Source organism: Scyliorhinus torazame, chromosome 7 (genome assembly GCF_047496885.1).
Source record: "Scyliorhinus torazame isolate Kashiwa2021f chromosome 7, sScyTor2.1, whole genome shotgun sequence".
In the NCBI taxonomy this organism is placed as follows: Eukaryota; Metazoa; Chordata; class Chondrichthyes; order Carcharhiniformes; family Scyliorhinidae; genus Scyliorhinus; species Scyliorhinus torazame.
This window is the reverse complement of record NC_092713.1, coordinates 39,769,328-39,785,881: the sequence shown is the minus strand read 5'-3', so window position 1 is coordinate 39,785,881 and position 16,554 is coordinate 39,769,328. Positions and strand designations below refer to the sequence as shown.

The 16,554-nt window shown below is 39.3% G+C and overlaps 1 protein-coding gene across 1 annotated transcript in view; it reads right to left on the bottom strand.

The window, feature by feature from the left end:
* Positions 1–6,387: 6,387 nt before the first annotated feature.
* snx7 (sorting nexin 7) overlaps positions 6,388–16,554 on the bottom strand; it is a 106,760-nt gene continuing 96,593 nt past the window's right edge. Inside the window, exons 9-10 of the mRNA XM_072510571.1 lie at positions 10,080–10,232; positions 6,388–8,502 (exon numbers count right to left, since the gene is read on the bottom strand). Of these exons, the coding sequence (XP_072366672.1) occupies positions 8,422–8,502; positions 10,080–10,232 (234 nt within the window). The 3' untranslated portion in view covers positions 6,388–8,421. The remainder of the gene's footprint in view (positions 8,503–10,079; positions 10,233–16,554) is intronic.

The window sequence follows — 16,554 nt, the reverse complement described above, 5'->3', positions numbered from 1 at the left end:
AAGAAGTTCCTCCTAAACTCGGTCCTAAATCTACTTCCCCTTATTTTGAGGCTCTGCCCCCTAGTTCTGCTTTCCCCGACTAGTGGAAACAACCTGCCCGCATCTATCCTATCTATTCCCTTCATAATTTTATATGTTTCAATAAGATCCCCCCCACATCCTTCTAAACTCCAATGAGTACAGTCCCAGTCTACTCAACCTCTCGTCATAATCTAATCCCCTCAACTCTGGGATCAACCTAGTGAATCTCCTCTGCACTCCCTCCAGTGCCAATATGTCCTTTCTCAGAAAAGGAGACCAAAACTGAACACAATACTCCAGATGTGGCCTCACCAACACCTTATACAATTGCAGCATAACCTCCCTAGTCTTGAACTCCATCCCTCTAGCAATGAAAGACAAAACTCGATTAGCCTTCTTAATCACCCGTTGCACCTGCACACCAACTTTTTGCGACTCGTGCACCAGCACACCCAGGACCCTCTGCACAGCAGCATGTTTTAACATCTTACCGTTTAAATAATAATCCATTCTGCTGTTATTCCTCCCAAAATGGATAGCCTCACACTTGGCAACATTGAATTCCATCTGCCAGACCCTAGCCCATTCACCTAACCTATCCAAGTCCTTCTGCAGACTTCCGGTATCCTCTGCACTTTTTGCTTTACCACTCATCTTAGTGTCGTCTGCAAACTTTGCCACATTGCACTTGGTCCCCAACTCCAAATCATCTATATAAATTGTGAACAACTGCGGGCCCAACACTGATCCTTGAGGGACCCCACTAGTTACAGGTTGCCAACCAGAGAAACACCCATTTATCCCCATTCTCTGCTTTCTGTTAGTTAACCAATCCTCTACCCATGCTACCACTTTACCCTCAATGCCATGCATCTTTAGTTTATGCAGCAACCTTTTGTGTGGCACCTTGTCAAAAGCTTTCTGGAAATCCAGATAAACCACATCCATTGGCTCCCCGTTATCTACTGCACTGGTAACGTCCTCAAAAAATTCTACCAAATTAGTCAGACACGACCTACCCTTTATGAACCCATGCTGCATCTGCCCAATGGGACAATTTCCCTCCAGGTGCCCCACTATTTCCTCCTTAATGATAGATTCCAGCATTTTCCCTACAACCGAAGTTAAGCTTACCGGCCTATAATTACCCGCTTTCTGCCAACCTCCTTTTTTAAACAGTGGTGTTACGTTTGCTACTTTCCAATCCTCTGGGACCACCCCAGAGTCTAGTGAATTTTGATAAATTATCACTAGTGCGTTTACAATTTCCCTAGCCATCTCTTTTAACACTCTGGGATGCATCCCATCAGGGCCAGGAGACTTGTCTACCTTTAGCCCCATTAGCTTGCCCAATACTGCCTCCTTAGTGATTATAATCATCTCAAGGTCCTCACCTATCATATCTTTATTTCCATCAGTCACTGGCATGTTATTTGTGTCTTCCACTGTGAAGACTGACCCAAAAAACATGTTCAGCTCCTCAGCCATTTCCCCGTCTCCTATTATTAAATCTCCCTTCTCATCTTCCAAAGGACCAATATTTACCTTAGCCACTCTTTTTTGTCTTATACATTTGTAGAAGCTTTTATTATCTGCTTTTATGTTCTGAGCCAGTTTACTTTCATAGTCTATCTTACTCTTCTTTATGGCTTTTTTAGTAGCTTTCTGTTGTCCCCTAAAGACTTCCCAGTCCTCTAGTCTCCCACTAATTTTTGCCACTTTGTATGTTTTTTCCTTCAATTTGATACTCTCCCTCACCTCCTTAGATATCCACGGTCGATTTTTCCCCTTTCTACCGTCTTTCTTTTTTGTCGGTATGAACCTTTCCTGAACACTGTGAAAGATCGCTCGGAAGGTTCTCCACTGTTCCTCAACTGCTTCACCATGAAGTCTTTGCTCCCAGTCTACCTTAGCTAGTTCTTCTCTCAAAGCCTCTTGCATCAGTATCATAGAATCCCGACAGTGTACAAGGAAGTCATTCAGCCCATTGAGCCTCTGAAAGAGCACCCTATATAGGCTCACTCCCCTGCCCGATCCCAGTGACTCCACCTAACCGGCCCATCTTTCAACACTAAGGGGCAATTTTGCATTTCCAATCCACTTAACCTGCACATCTTTGGACTGTGGGAGGAAACCAGAGCATCCAGAGGAAACTCACGCAGACACGGAGAGAGTGTGCAATCTCCATACAAGTCACCACCCAAGGCCGAATTGAACCCGGGTCCCTGGGGCTGTGAGGCAGCAGTGCAAACCAACTACAGCTAACTTTCAGCTTGTTTCTTGGAGAAACATTACATTCCCCTTGAAGTTTCAATAGGCTCTGTGGTTTCAATGTTGCAGTATGCCTTCTTTTATCCCTTTGTACTTGGTTGTTTACATTCAATTGAAATGAAATGAAAAAATGAAATGAAAATTGCTTATTGTCACAAGTAGGCTTCAAATGAAGTTACTGTGAAAAGCCCCTAGTCACCAAATTCCGGCGCCTGTTCCGGGAGGCTGTTCCGGGAATCGAACCGTGCTGCTGGCCTGCCTTGGTCTGCTTTCAAAGCCAGTGATTTAGCCCTGTGCTAAACAGCCCCAATTTTACACCCCAATGACTTTTACAAGCTTCTGAACTGATAGCTTAAGGTTATCTCAAAGGAGGGCTTAGTTTGGTTTGTTTCTAAAGCACTTTGCAGTCTATTAACTCAAGTGTTTCCTGGAAAGACCAGGTCGGACAGCAATTATTTAATATTTGGTCTTTTTCAACCTCTGATGCCTGAACAACGTGCTTGCACTCGAGTTACTTTACCACCATAGAAGCAGCTGGCACCGTTCAGACATTACATTGCAAGGGTTCCTCAATGAGGAAATTATCACAGCCACTGTTGGAATTCCATGGACATGGTAGTTATAGAATTTAACATCACAGAAAGAGGCCCTTCAGCCCATCGTGTCTGCACCAGCCTTCAAGTACCTATCTATTCTTATCCCATTTTCCATATTGCACATATATTATCTTTTATTTATCTCTGGGTGGGTGAATCAAATGGGCTGACTGGTTTTCTGCACCCATGATTCTTTTTTCTGAACTTTTAATCTTTTGTTCAATGAATGTCTTGTAAATGACACAAATCTGCAAAAGGACATTATTAATAATAATCTTTATTGTCACAAGTTGGCTTGCATTAACACTGCAATGAAGTTACTGTGAAAAGCCCCAAGTCGCCACACTCCGGCACCTGTTCAGGTACACATGGGAGAATTCAGAATGTCCAATTCACCTAACAGCACATCTTTCGGGACTTGTGGGAGAAACCCGAAGTACCTGGAGGAAACCCACGCAGACACAGGGAGAACGTTCAGACTCCACACAGTCAGTGACCCAAGCCGGGAATCGAACCTGGGTCCCTGGAGCTGTGAAGCAACAGTGCTATCCACTGTGCTACCGTGCTGGCCCATTTTTTGAGAGATGTCAAAATATCTCTCAATGTACGAGATAATGTAGATGATCCTCCCAGACCTCAACCTCTGGGAGTCAGGCTAAAACGAAAATTAGCATGATCAGCCATGTATATGAACAGTTGCTTCTCCTCTCTTCCTTCCGGTCTCAAAAGACCAAAGTCAACCTTGTAAATTAATTCTGAAACAATTGGATTATGCAATGGTGAGACTGTAGGTTCACCCTGGAGGGATGAACCAAGATGGACTCGACGGTCTGCCTTGACTAGTCTACCTGATGTTTTCTACCTCATAACCTGAGCTGAGGTTTTATCTTCTCCCAACCCTACTCACTGTCCATTAAGATGGTAGGCTACCCACCTACTTCAACTGCTGCTCCCCAACCAGAGACGTGGAAGTTTATCACAGGATTGTTGAAATCCCCTTTTCCTCCAGTGGTGCACCATATCAGAAAAATCCACAGAATTGCAAGGAAATCAATGAAAAACAAATTGGTCTCAAATGTTCCTTATATTGTACTCTTTACAAAGACTGCTCTGTCAGCAAAGACCGGCAGGAAATAGTAAAGTTTGTCTGATAGATTAACCCCGAGCAAATGGTTTCAACTTTGGCGAGTAGCACACAGAACATGCGATTGCAACAAAACAAGTTTCAGCCTGCAAAAGGCGTCAGGCTGTACAAGCCACCAAAGTGAGAGAGCTAGTGGCTTAAATGAGAAACTGGACACTCCATCAATCGGAGGTTTGGCTCCTGGAGTCACCTTCAAATGGACAATTTCCTAGTGTCAAATTTCTAACTGGAGTACAGCATTGTAATAAAAATGCCTTAAATGGTATTTAGTTGTTGTAACTTCTTGTGATTGGATCAGGTTTAGGTGGGGCATCCAATATAATGTGGCACTGGCCACCAGTGCTTCCAGCAATCTCAGCACACTCTTCTGCCAGATACAGACACTAGAAAACGGGATTGTTTGCCATTAGGACCTTTCATCAATATCAGTGACAGTAGAAATCGGATCAATATTGACTTTCTGTTACATCCAGCTATAAAGTTGCCTTTTTGTTAAAGCATTGTGCTCGTAAAAATAACTGGGAGAACTATTGGTGAATAACTAAGCTCAATGCTCCCCGAGAGTTCACTGAGTAGCCTCATTCTAAAAGCTACTGCAACCTTGGATTTGTCCTGGTAACAGGTTAACTTTAATGTGGCTCACTCACACCGTCAAAAAACGGAATTCTTCCAGCCAACAATGTCTCAAAAAGTGATTATTTAAACCAAAAGGAACATAAATTGGTATTCAAATTTATTACAATTCTTCAACTTTCGTCCCTCAAATGAAAGCCAGGTAGTGCCCAGTCACACTCCAAGATCCAAGTACTTCATTTTGGATGAAAGTAATGGAAATTCTATCAATTTAGACAGCAGGGAGGGGCAAAGAGATCCCTGGACAGCTTAGACACTTTTGTTGTTTTCCCGATGGTCAGGGACCTGGCTGGAAATTGCACTGGCACTACCAAAGGGTGAGTTTGAAAGGGTGGAGGGGGTGCCTTTGGAGAACCCATAGTGGGGTGTCGCTCACTGGCTGGGGTGGGGTGGGGTGGATGCTGATGACGACGATTGTAGGGGCCTGGGGTTTTGCCGGCGAGGTGGTGGGATGAAGGCCTTTTCTGGCAAGAAGGTGGTGGGGTGAGGGGGGGGGGGGGGGTCTTTGCCGGTACAACGGCAGGGGCTGTAGGGTTATTCTGAGATCCAGGTGCCTGTCCCACACATTTTCGGTGCAAATCTGCCCTGGCTTCAAAAAGATTTCTACGTGTGGGTGGACTGCGATCTGGATTGAGCCGGTCAACCAGGTGGGAACATAGTTTCCCGCTAGATACCACACATACACATTTTAGGGGAGAATTCTGCCCGTAAACTGAGAGCTTCGATTTTACCAACATTACATAATGGAACCAACTCCAAAGCAGCATGAAAAGTAATCCAAAGATATGGCATTACAGAAATTATAATTCTAAAACCTATGGGCAGCACGGTGGTGCAATGCTTAGCACTGCTGCCTCATAACGCCAAGGACCTGGGTTCGATCCCGGTCCCGTGTGGAGTTTGCACATTCTCCCCATGTCTGCATGGGTCTCACTCCCACCACCCAAAAAGATGTGCAAGGTAGGTGAATTGGCCATGCTAAATTGTCCCTTAATTAGAAAAATAAAGAATTGGATACTCTAAATATATTTTTAAAAAATGATTCTAAAACCTGGTAGAGGTTAATTGTCATCCAGTTCAACCAAAGTTTAGTGATGCTCTCTTTCTACTTGTATGATTTATTGTGTCTATGGTGCATGGATTGTAATACATTTTGAATTTATAAATTCAAATACAATTTTAATCAGGCCATGGTGAAAGAGGAGAGTGGGACTAATAGAACTCTTTAAAAGACCTAGTTAATGCACAGTGCACCAAATAGTATCTTAAAGCACAGAAGGAGACCATGGTTTACAGTATAATTTAGACAGAAGAATGAGAGGTGATCTAATTGAAACATAAAATACCGAAAGGGTTTGACAGGGTAGACACAGAGGTTGTTTCCATTGGTTGGGGATGGAACAGAGGCTCAAGAGAAATATTATTTTACACGGAGTTGAGGATAAATTTCCTCAGTTAAAGGTTTGTAAATCTTTGGTATCTCAGAGTGTTATGAATGCTCCATTGTTGAGTATATTTAAAGATGGGATAGACAGATTTCTGGGGTCTTCAGAGTCATTGAATATGAGGACTGGTCATGAAAGTGGAGTTGAAGGCCAAGATTATGTCGAATTACAGAGCAGACCCAACAGGCCATTGGGTCTACTCCTGCTCCAAGTTCTTATGTTCATGAGTAATGAAATAAGAGTAACGAGTAATGAAATAAGAGTAACATGATGCTGGTTTAATTGTTATAGAACTTTATTTTCCATTTACTATTTCTCCACATTATAAATGGCATTCTCATAGAATGTCTACATTTTCAAAAATGCATTTAACAGAATTCAATACTGTACATTAAGGTAAATATATTCAAATTGAGTCATGCATATTACTAATCAGGAAAGTGTTTTAACCCAAACCTCGCATTTATTTAATTTTACTTGGAAGGAAACAAGATCGCAGATTGCATATACCAGTTCGCAATTCTACTTTGATTAAAAAAAACTTGTATTTACTGGTCAGCCAACAAAATATCAAAACAAATATGGTTATGTTTAGGTTTATATTTTGAAATTGCGATTCTACTTTATTTTAAACAAGCATTTAAAAATACCATACTTAAATTCAAGACAACAAAGTTATTTTGTCAAAAAATAATTAGAACTTTTTTTTTAAAAAAGGGTCTATTTTCAGCAATCAGCAGTGAAAATGTGAAACCGTTCTCTGCAATTCAAAATAATTTTTGGTGCTTATTTGGTCCAGTATGTCAGTTAAGTACAATTTGTTCCAGCCCACGACTATTCCTAAATACTCCTAGAAATTACAGTCCAAAATATTTTACAGAGCTTGGTCGAAGAAATGCTGCTTGTGGATGCACATCAAGTCCACATTTCCATGATGCGCTTCATCACAATGTTCTTTAAAAGCCAAATACCACATTTTTTCATCAATGGCTTAGTTATTAAGGATTCAATAAACGTGTACTTTTATCATCAAATAATGTAAGTTATTACCCTTAAAAAGGCACAAACTATCAAGGAAAAAAACGTTTAAAAAGCTGGTATAATATATCAAAATTTTAAGAATCACCGATATTTAGTTTCTAAAAGTAACATTTGCATAAAAGAATGTATAACAATGCAAAAAATTACAAATGTTACACAAATTGGGCTGTAGTTCTTAAGATAGAAGGCAATACACTCCTACCAGCTGAATACACTGGCACATTAAAATGAATTGTAGGTGGAATTGGTCTTTGGTATTTGCACATAATGGAAGTGAAGTGCATGGAAAAGAAAATGGGTGGGTGTGAAATGCACATAAAAAAAATAATAAGAGTTATACGATCCTTCAAATCCACACTGCCATATGACAAGATCTATCTACAATCTACCTTCCTGCCCGATTCCCTTACAGACCAAAAATACAGCCTTAAACATACACATTGACTGGCATTCACAGCCTTCTGTGATACATAATTCCAAAGATTAACATTCACCCTCTTAGTGAAGAAATTCCTCCTTACCACAGTCTGAAATGATTCATCCATTATACTGAGTCGACGTTCCCCAGTTCTAGACTTTCCAACCTGCTGCTAATTAGCTAATGGCTGTTTAGTGCTACTGCTCGAGCCCAATTTCAACCCAAATATATTTTCATTTCAAATAAAGTAAAAAAAAGACTAAAATTGTCCAATGGCACAATTTACTGCAGTGATGTGACGGCACCCAAGATTTCCAACAGAACTCCCCAACTAGGGGGAAGATGGGAGAGAAAAAGAAGATTCATTTATAAAACTGTCCAGAATGATTGTTATTCTACACAATTTATTTAAGGCAGTTAAATTCATTTAAGTAAATACCCTTTGAATTTGTGGTGAATGATTATTCAGAATCATTTATTTGCATTGATAGCTGATTTTGCAAATGCATTAACTTAAACATTCCGTACCGGCCTCCCCGAACAGGCGCCAGAATGTGGTGACTTTTCACAGTAACTTCATTGAAGCCTACTTGTGACAATAAGCGATTTTCACTTTTTCACCTGAAGTTTAAAATTGGATAATTCCATTGATCTGTTTATTCTTTGGATTGTAGAATGTTCAAGTCATCAAAATAATTAAAAAATGCAAAAAGGGTAAATAATGTTGTTCCATCAAAAGATTTAAAAACATTAAAGAGTTCAGTATTTTTACTTTAAATGCACATGTACACGTTCTAACCAGAGAAAAGTAATACTTATACGCAGAAGCTTGACCAAATTCCAGATTTGTTTCTATGTGCTTTGTTTACCAGTCTTGTCTGCTTTCATCTCAGTCTGTTGTGAGGCCAGGAATGACTCCCATGTAGCTAGACACTAAACACAAAAACAATTTAAAAATATAGAATTGATAGCCTCAAACAAAAAAGTATACATGCCAGCAACCTGAAACAAAATCAACAATTCTGCAAACAGATGTTGGGGACTATGGAGAGATCAAGTGGGATGATATTTCAGGTGTGTGTACAGACCCTTTATCATCACTGGGAAAGGGGCTGAATCTGAAACGTTAACTGACTCATTCTCTCCACAGATGCCAACAGACCTACAGAATACAACAAGATTAACCAGGTTAAAAACATGCTGTAAAAGTAGGAAAACTGCTATTCCACTAAACCAGTTTTATAGGCAAGCATACGAGAAGTCAAGTTAAGTGTAGTCCTGAAATCAAGCAGGATTGGAGAGTAAGTGAACAATGATGCTCTTTCCTATGAACTTAGTTGCTCCTCCAGAACCATTATGACAGGGATATTTATTGAACATAAAAGTTTCAGGATTTTTATACTCTCAAGTCTAAATTATTTAATAGTAAACAGAAAATTGATGACAACTTGTACATAAAAGACAGCAGAAAGAAGAATTTCACTATTTTCAATCAAACTTCAGTATCAGTCATCAAAATTACTACAGAGATCTGGCACCATGGCATAGAAGATTTCTCTAAAATGTGACAATTAAAATCCCGAAACAACCGCATTTTCATTCTTCTCGGAAACCTATTTTCCACCACACTTTTGTCAATGAAATATAATCTGCACTTCAATTTTTTTTCTTTTTTAAGTGTTCACAGTTGAAAAGGTCAATTTAGAGGACCCAGTAGTGGATGAGAATTCACCTGAGGAAGGAGCAGTGCTCCAAAAGCTAGTGATTCGAAACAAACCTGTTGGACTTTAACCTGGTGTTGTAAGACTTCTTACTGTGCTCACCCCAGTCCAATGCCAGCATCTCCACATCATTGAATATTTTTGAGGTAGATAGATTCTTGATTATTAAACGAGGTAGATGTGAATGCGAAGTTGAGGTCACAATCATCAGGTATGATCTTATTGAATGGTGAAACAGGCTCGAGGGGCCGAATAGTCTAGACCTGCTCCTTTTTATATGTTCGTATGGATCAAAAGATTTGGGAAACATTGCTACAGTCATTCACAGGAATTCAATATTTTTATTTAATACCAATTGAGATTCTAATCAGTTATTAATTGAGCCCAAATTAGCTTGTGCAGGGACCAGCAGTTACTGCTGAAGAAACACACACAGCCGAAGAGCTGCACTGCCAAATGTTGTATTGTGCAGTGAAGATGACATTCTCCACAATTCACTGAAAAATAGATCCTGAATGGGTGTCAGGTAGGCAAATACAAATCTATGGTGCATCAACTAAATGCAGGCTTTTCTTTGCCTTCACCGACTCTCAGTTCCAAGCACTATTACATCTTTGATTTTCTATTTTAAAAATTGCTCTTACAATAACGCTTATGTTTTGCTATAAAATATACCAGCATACTTATGTTTTGAGGGCATTTTGTTCCCTGTGTTATTTAGTATTCTTCATTCATTACTAAACTGTATTTTACTCACTCCAGAAGAATCTGAATTTAAAAGTTTCTTACCCTTTCAAAATAATGAATATTATTTTCAGCTGCAGTTTGGAAAGCAGATTGCAAGTCATTCCGCATGTTGATAGACCACCTTTCCCAGTCCGCTTTCAAATCGCTATTGGCACATTCTACTTTATCCTCAAGTTGCCCAATATCCGCCTGAAGCTAAAATAAAATTATTTACATTAATCTACAAGCATGCCTGGAACATAAGTTGATTTTAGCCTATACCAAACAAAAGCGCAGGAACATGAAATATTAGTGAATAGACAGAATTGAATCCCACTAATACAAGTTATCTAGGTTTGAAAAAGGGTGAAAATTACACCTAGAAAATTATGTAATATTGAGTGCTACAAAAATATACATAACTAGGCATGAATTTAATACATATATTCAAAACTGTCAGCTGTTTGTAAGGCATTGTGCCATGGATCTACAATATATTCCCCAAAATGTACGATATGAAATAGCCATAAGAGAGGATGATTAGTAGTGATCAATTCAGAAATAAAATCTCATGTGCAGCCTTTATGCCCATCACGTGTACAACAGCTGTAGTAAATTGTTCATTATTCTTGCTTGACTATAATTAAATCAGCAAAATCAATGCAATTCTTCAGATAACTAAGCAACCTCAAGATATGGTGAATTTACTTAATACATGTTCAAAATTAATTTATCCCCTACCAATAAGTTTTTGACAGATTTATTGGAAACATTCAAAATGGCAGAAGTTCCAGTTTGGAAGCATTATCTTTGTGTCCAACAGCAAGAATCAAAAATCTTCCAAGGTTCCACTTTCATTTCCTGTAACTTGCTCTGCCAAGAACTTTGGCAAAATCAAAGTCAGATGAACTGGAATCCATTTCTACATTCTGTTCCATCTGTTGACATTTTACTTGACTCAATAAATCCAAGTGCCAAAGTTCTATCAAGACTTCCATGCTACTCCCACAGATACAAGTGACCAGATTGATAGTACATAATTTAATGCAAATGCATAAATGTGCTTTTTGAATTTAATGATTAATTTGTGCCTTTGAGCAAAAAAAGATTCCAACTAAACCAATAAGTAATTAAAAGATAGGAGCTGACTTTCCCTTGTTGCAGGCTATGTAAATCAAACTTCAGTGTTTAGGTCTTGGTGCAACATTAGGGGTGGTTCCTTTTGACACAAATTATAGTAGCTTGATATACAGTAGCACATGTGTTTTTAGAAAATATTACTCTCTAATTTCTGTAAGCAGCTTTGCCACAAGAATGGTCCAGATGCCAATCCTCAGAAACTTTACTTGCCAATGTAAGTACAAAATTGGTAAACTTATATTGAGATTGAACAACTGAATAACATCAGATCCACTTTCCACAGGTTGGTCTGTTTCATCCGATTGAAATTTGCCAAATACAAAGCTCTGTCCTTTAGTTTCACTATCCAACCTCGTATGACTTGGAGAAGGCCCACAATAGTGGAAGTGTGTCTCATTCTGCACTTCATGTCACATTGGTTAGGTGATATCTGAAACAAGCATTAAGCCCAATGTCTATGTAAATTATGGGGCCTGAGGTAATAAGGGGCAGGGGAGGCAGTTGCTGATGATGGGGCTTATTTCAGGGTCTACTGTGGGTCTATGCGTGGCTTGTGAGCATGGCCTTATAGCAGAGCATTTGAAGATTAGAACTACTCAAGATGTGATTTTGTTCAAAAGTCAGTAGGAGGGCCCAAATAAAAAAATAGCACCAATTGTGCAATGCAGAACACTGATTTCCTCATTTTATTACGGAATAGATCAGCACGGAGATGCACACATGCTATACCCATTATACGTTTGACCTAACCAGCTCCAAGGGTGAGCAAAGGTCCAAAATGGTAGATCTTCGTGGGAATGGAAAAAGGTCTTTTAAATTGAGACTGATCATCAGCAAAAAAATTAAGACACTGGCTTGTACTAGAGTCATACATTACATAAATTGGCAAATACATCATTTTATTCTTGACGGCTAGATATTAATGGTATAACAGTGCATGACAAAGGAGGGACAGTATTTACCACACCATCTCACTTCTGTTCTGGTCAGTGCCATTATGTCCTGGATACTGAAATGGGAAATACTGAAAATGTGCTAGAAAGAGGCAGGCATCTCGTTAGCACAGGGATATTAAGTTCCCAGTATGGCATTAAGAACCTGATGCAATTTTGAAAAATTTTGAAATAGACATACACATATTGGTACATGACACTAAACAATCTAACCAGTGACCCTCTTGGGGCTGCTGTTGGCCATAAAGAAAATATTTTGAAGAGCTTGTAAATTATTTTTATGGAGTCAAGTGCAGTATATACTACTGGCAGCTTACTGATTATGCATATTGTCAACATTACAGTGATTACAGTTCAAAAGTAAATAATTGGCTGTAAAGCACATTGGTGACGTTGAGGTTGTCAAAGGCCTGATACAAGCGTAATTCTTTTTATATTTCAATATTATTTATCAAGGTTCTTTTGAAAACATTTTTCAAACCTGCGACCCCTTACCACCCAGGACAAGGACAGCAGATGCATGGAACAACTCAGCCTGCAAGTTCCCCTCCAAGTGCTCACTATCCCAACTTGGAACTATATCCCCATTCCTTCACGGTTGCTGTGTCAAAATCCTGGAAACCCCTTCCTATTGGCTCTGCACCAAGCCATAGCTCACTCCCCTGTCTCCCATCCAGCACAAGTGGTCACATGATTATGTACCCCATCTTTCTAAAAACAAAAGTCCATTCATATGACGATCAAGCAACAGAACTAATCACGTAATACATAATTTGTGGGCTAACTATATTCAAATATATATGCTGCAGTTAAAATATGTACAGTAGGGGGTGGTATGACACAATAATATGTTGCACCAAGTTACTAAATCTGCACGTATTTAGTGACGGAGCTCAGCCATTCCATCCTTTGGGGGTTACAGACCACAAACCATAGGCGCTCCCAAGGAAGAATGGAAAAATCTGAGAGCAGTCACTCTCATTTGCCTCCAAGCATTTACTGAAAGCAGCATTTTACAGTGAGACCCACCTCTCCAGCTTGCATGGTATGCGGCAGGAAACCTGCTATTGTTAAAAAAATTGAAATAATAGTTACTAAAGCTGCAGCCCCCACTTTAATAAAATGTGCTATAATCATCTTACCTTACTCTGGTTTATATTTTTATTATGCAGCAACAGTCTTAGAATCAAAGAGTTCCTATACTTGGCAGGTAAAATTTCATTACAATACTTGGTTTTTTGGTTGGAGTGCCATCTATTGATGGTTAGTAATATCGTACAGAAGTGTTCTCACAATAGTAATATTGTAGTGGTAATTTACAAAACTGAATCAGAAAGCACCAACACCCGTATCTTACTAAATAATTTTCAGGAAGACTTGTAATTATGCAGCTCCTCCCACAGGATATGCTAAAGCACTCTGTAGGCAATGGATTACTTTTGAAGCACAGTCACTGTTGTAATGTAGGAAATGCAGCAGCCAAAAAGCAAAGTGATAATGACCAGATAATTTGTTTTGTATGTTAACGAAGGGATAATAGCTGGCCAGGAGACCATGGATAACTTTTCTTCTCATAAATAGTGCCATGGAATCTTTTAAATCCACCTGAGGTGGTATTCAGGACCCCTGTTTAATGCCTCATCCAAAAGATAGCACCTCGGTCAGCAATACTCCCTTCCAGTACTGCACTGCAGTGTCAGCCTGGGTTTCTGTGCTCAAGTCCCGGGGGTGTGACAATTGATCCGACAACCTTACAAGTAAAGTGGCGAGATTTCTACCAAGTGAGCAATGGCTGACACACAATAGTTCACAGCTAATAGGGCAAATGAACATTAAGAGCCATTTTAAAATATCTTAATTTACACGTTAAGAATAAAATTAAAACTAGCTGGTTTACATGCGGGTGAGAAAAATTCAATTATCTGAAGCAAAAGTATTAACTTCTTAAAATAGAATTATTTAAAATAAAAGTTGCTAAACTGGTTTGATAAAAAGCTTTCAGTAGAAGCAGAGAAAGAAGCAGGACAGTTGCTAAACAATATACATGCAGCTAACCAGACAAAGCAAACGGCACAGAATTTTGTGTGCTGCAAAATTTTGATAATAGTATATTTCTATGGGTTTTGTATAGGTTGAACTAATGTTTATGGACTTTTAAGGTAGCCACTTTTTAAATGGTCAGATGGAATTTCTGTTAAGACAATTAACAGACAAGGTAATTGGGAAACAGGAAAGCAGTTACTTGTGAGACGCTATACTTGATGAATTTATGATCCTAATGGTGCCTCCAAGTCTGAATTCAAGGATTTTTATGCTTTGATGGAATAGTTAAGTTTTGATCTTAATATGGTGCCCTGTATTTAAACAAACCATGCACTGCTTTAATTGATCTGTGCCAGTAGGAAAACTTTATCCCGATATGATAGGAAGTGGTCTTTAACCATTGTTTTTAATAGCTTTAGTGTGGGGCTTGGGTTAAAGCATGTTGACAAGAGAATGTGACCTTGTTTTTGACTGTTTGGCATCAAAAGGAAACCCTGCCATTGGTTTGTAACAGAATGTGACCTTCTGGGGTCTGAGGAAGGAAGTGATTGAGCTGTCTCAGTTAACGATCCATAAAGCAGAGGTTGCAAAGTTGAGGTGACACAAGATGATTTGCATCACATAATCAATAGAAAGTGTGCATTTGGACCATTCCCTCAAAATATAAGTGTTGAAGAAAGTTGTGGGGTTAAAAGTTGGAGAATTAGGGTCCTTGTTGGCACAGTTTTACCATCACTTCACTGGTATACCTCGTCTGAGACGTAGTTCATCATTACCTTTGACACAGAAGAAAACAAACTTCAACTGTGCTGTCAGCATACAAGGAATCCTAGGTTCTTGAGGATAGAGTATCTAGGCTGTCTACACTGCTTCTTGTTAAGTATATTTACACTTTACTTAATACATTCTACTTAATTCACAAATATTAGTAATTTGTCTCTTGTATGTCAAGCGCAACTGAGGACCTTCGTGTTAGAAATTAAAAATTCAGACCTTAAGAGTTTTATACCTCAAAAATTACATTGCACAGATCAAAAGTAAATAGCAAATGAAACAAATGTAGCTCATGAGCGGCAATGTATTTCCTTACATCTCTGCTTCTAATAAATCAACGGCAAAGTATTATTTTTGTTGCAAAAATTTCACAAAAATGTAAAGATGCGGCATTGATTTTGCAGTCAGCAATGTTCTTTGTGGGTTTCTTGAACGGAGGCGTGCTCACACCTGGCATTTAATTCAGCGCATGCAGTCTGCCTAAGACCTATGAGAACGATGAGAAACATTGAGGCTCTTCAGCCAGATTGAAGAATCCTCAAGAGAAATCTAGAAAATATAAGAGGAAAGCAAACTGAAAATTGTGAAGGATAGGATTGAGAGAGGAGAGGCAGACAGATGGTAAAGGAAACAAAATATAGCTATTAAAATCTCAAACACAAATTAGCTTCTGAAGGAATGTGACTCCACACTTATAAAATTAAATATATAAGCCCAGAGATGTGGTTTGGTAATAAAGAATACTTATGTCATTAAAAATTCACTTATTCCTGAATTAAGTCAGGAATAGTGGGTGGTGGTGCTACTTCACTCCATTGCATTTCAGTGCTGAGTCCATTGGCAAGGATTGTGACAATGCATCCCACAGAGCAGCAATATATTGCTGACAACAATTTCCACATTTCTGTGTTTAACTGCGCATGCGTACTATGGAAGCTGCAGTCCGATTTACTCCATCATGATGGTGAGCACAGACAACCTCACCATTATTATTTACACAAAACGTAAATAAATATTATAAATAATGTACTACCAAAAGCAATTGACAATGGTGATATGTCACTTTGGGAGTATAGATCTGTGATCTAAATAGGGCTCGGAGCCAGGGACACCTCAATCCAGCCCAGCTCCCTCCACAGACACAGGCTCCTGGCATCATCCGAACCCAAAGGAAACCACGTGATTAAAGTTTCTACCTTTATTTTGAGTATTATTTTTTCAGAGCATAAAGTCCAAGTCCGTGAGTTGCAGTTTGTTGATGACTTCGCGTTGTCATTCCATACTGAATTCACTTTCACCAGTTTGTGCCTGGGTTTTCCCAGGCCTGCAAGGAGTTTGGACTGTCAATCAGCATCAGGAAGAACAAAGTTATGGGCCAGGACATACAGACTCCACCATCGACAATCTCTCTCTGGGTGTCGGTGACACCTTCACTTAGCTTGAATCAACAATTACCAGCAACCTGTCCTCTGATGTTGAAAGCAGCACCAGAATTGCTTAAATCATGTCTTTCACATCAAAGTTGCGAAGGTGAATGTGAGTCAACAGAAAACTAACCAAACATTCAAAGCTCTTAAACTACCAGGCTTGTGTTCTCAAAGCCCTCCATTACATTGGCGAAGCATGGA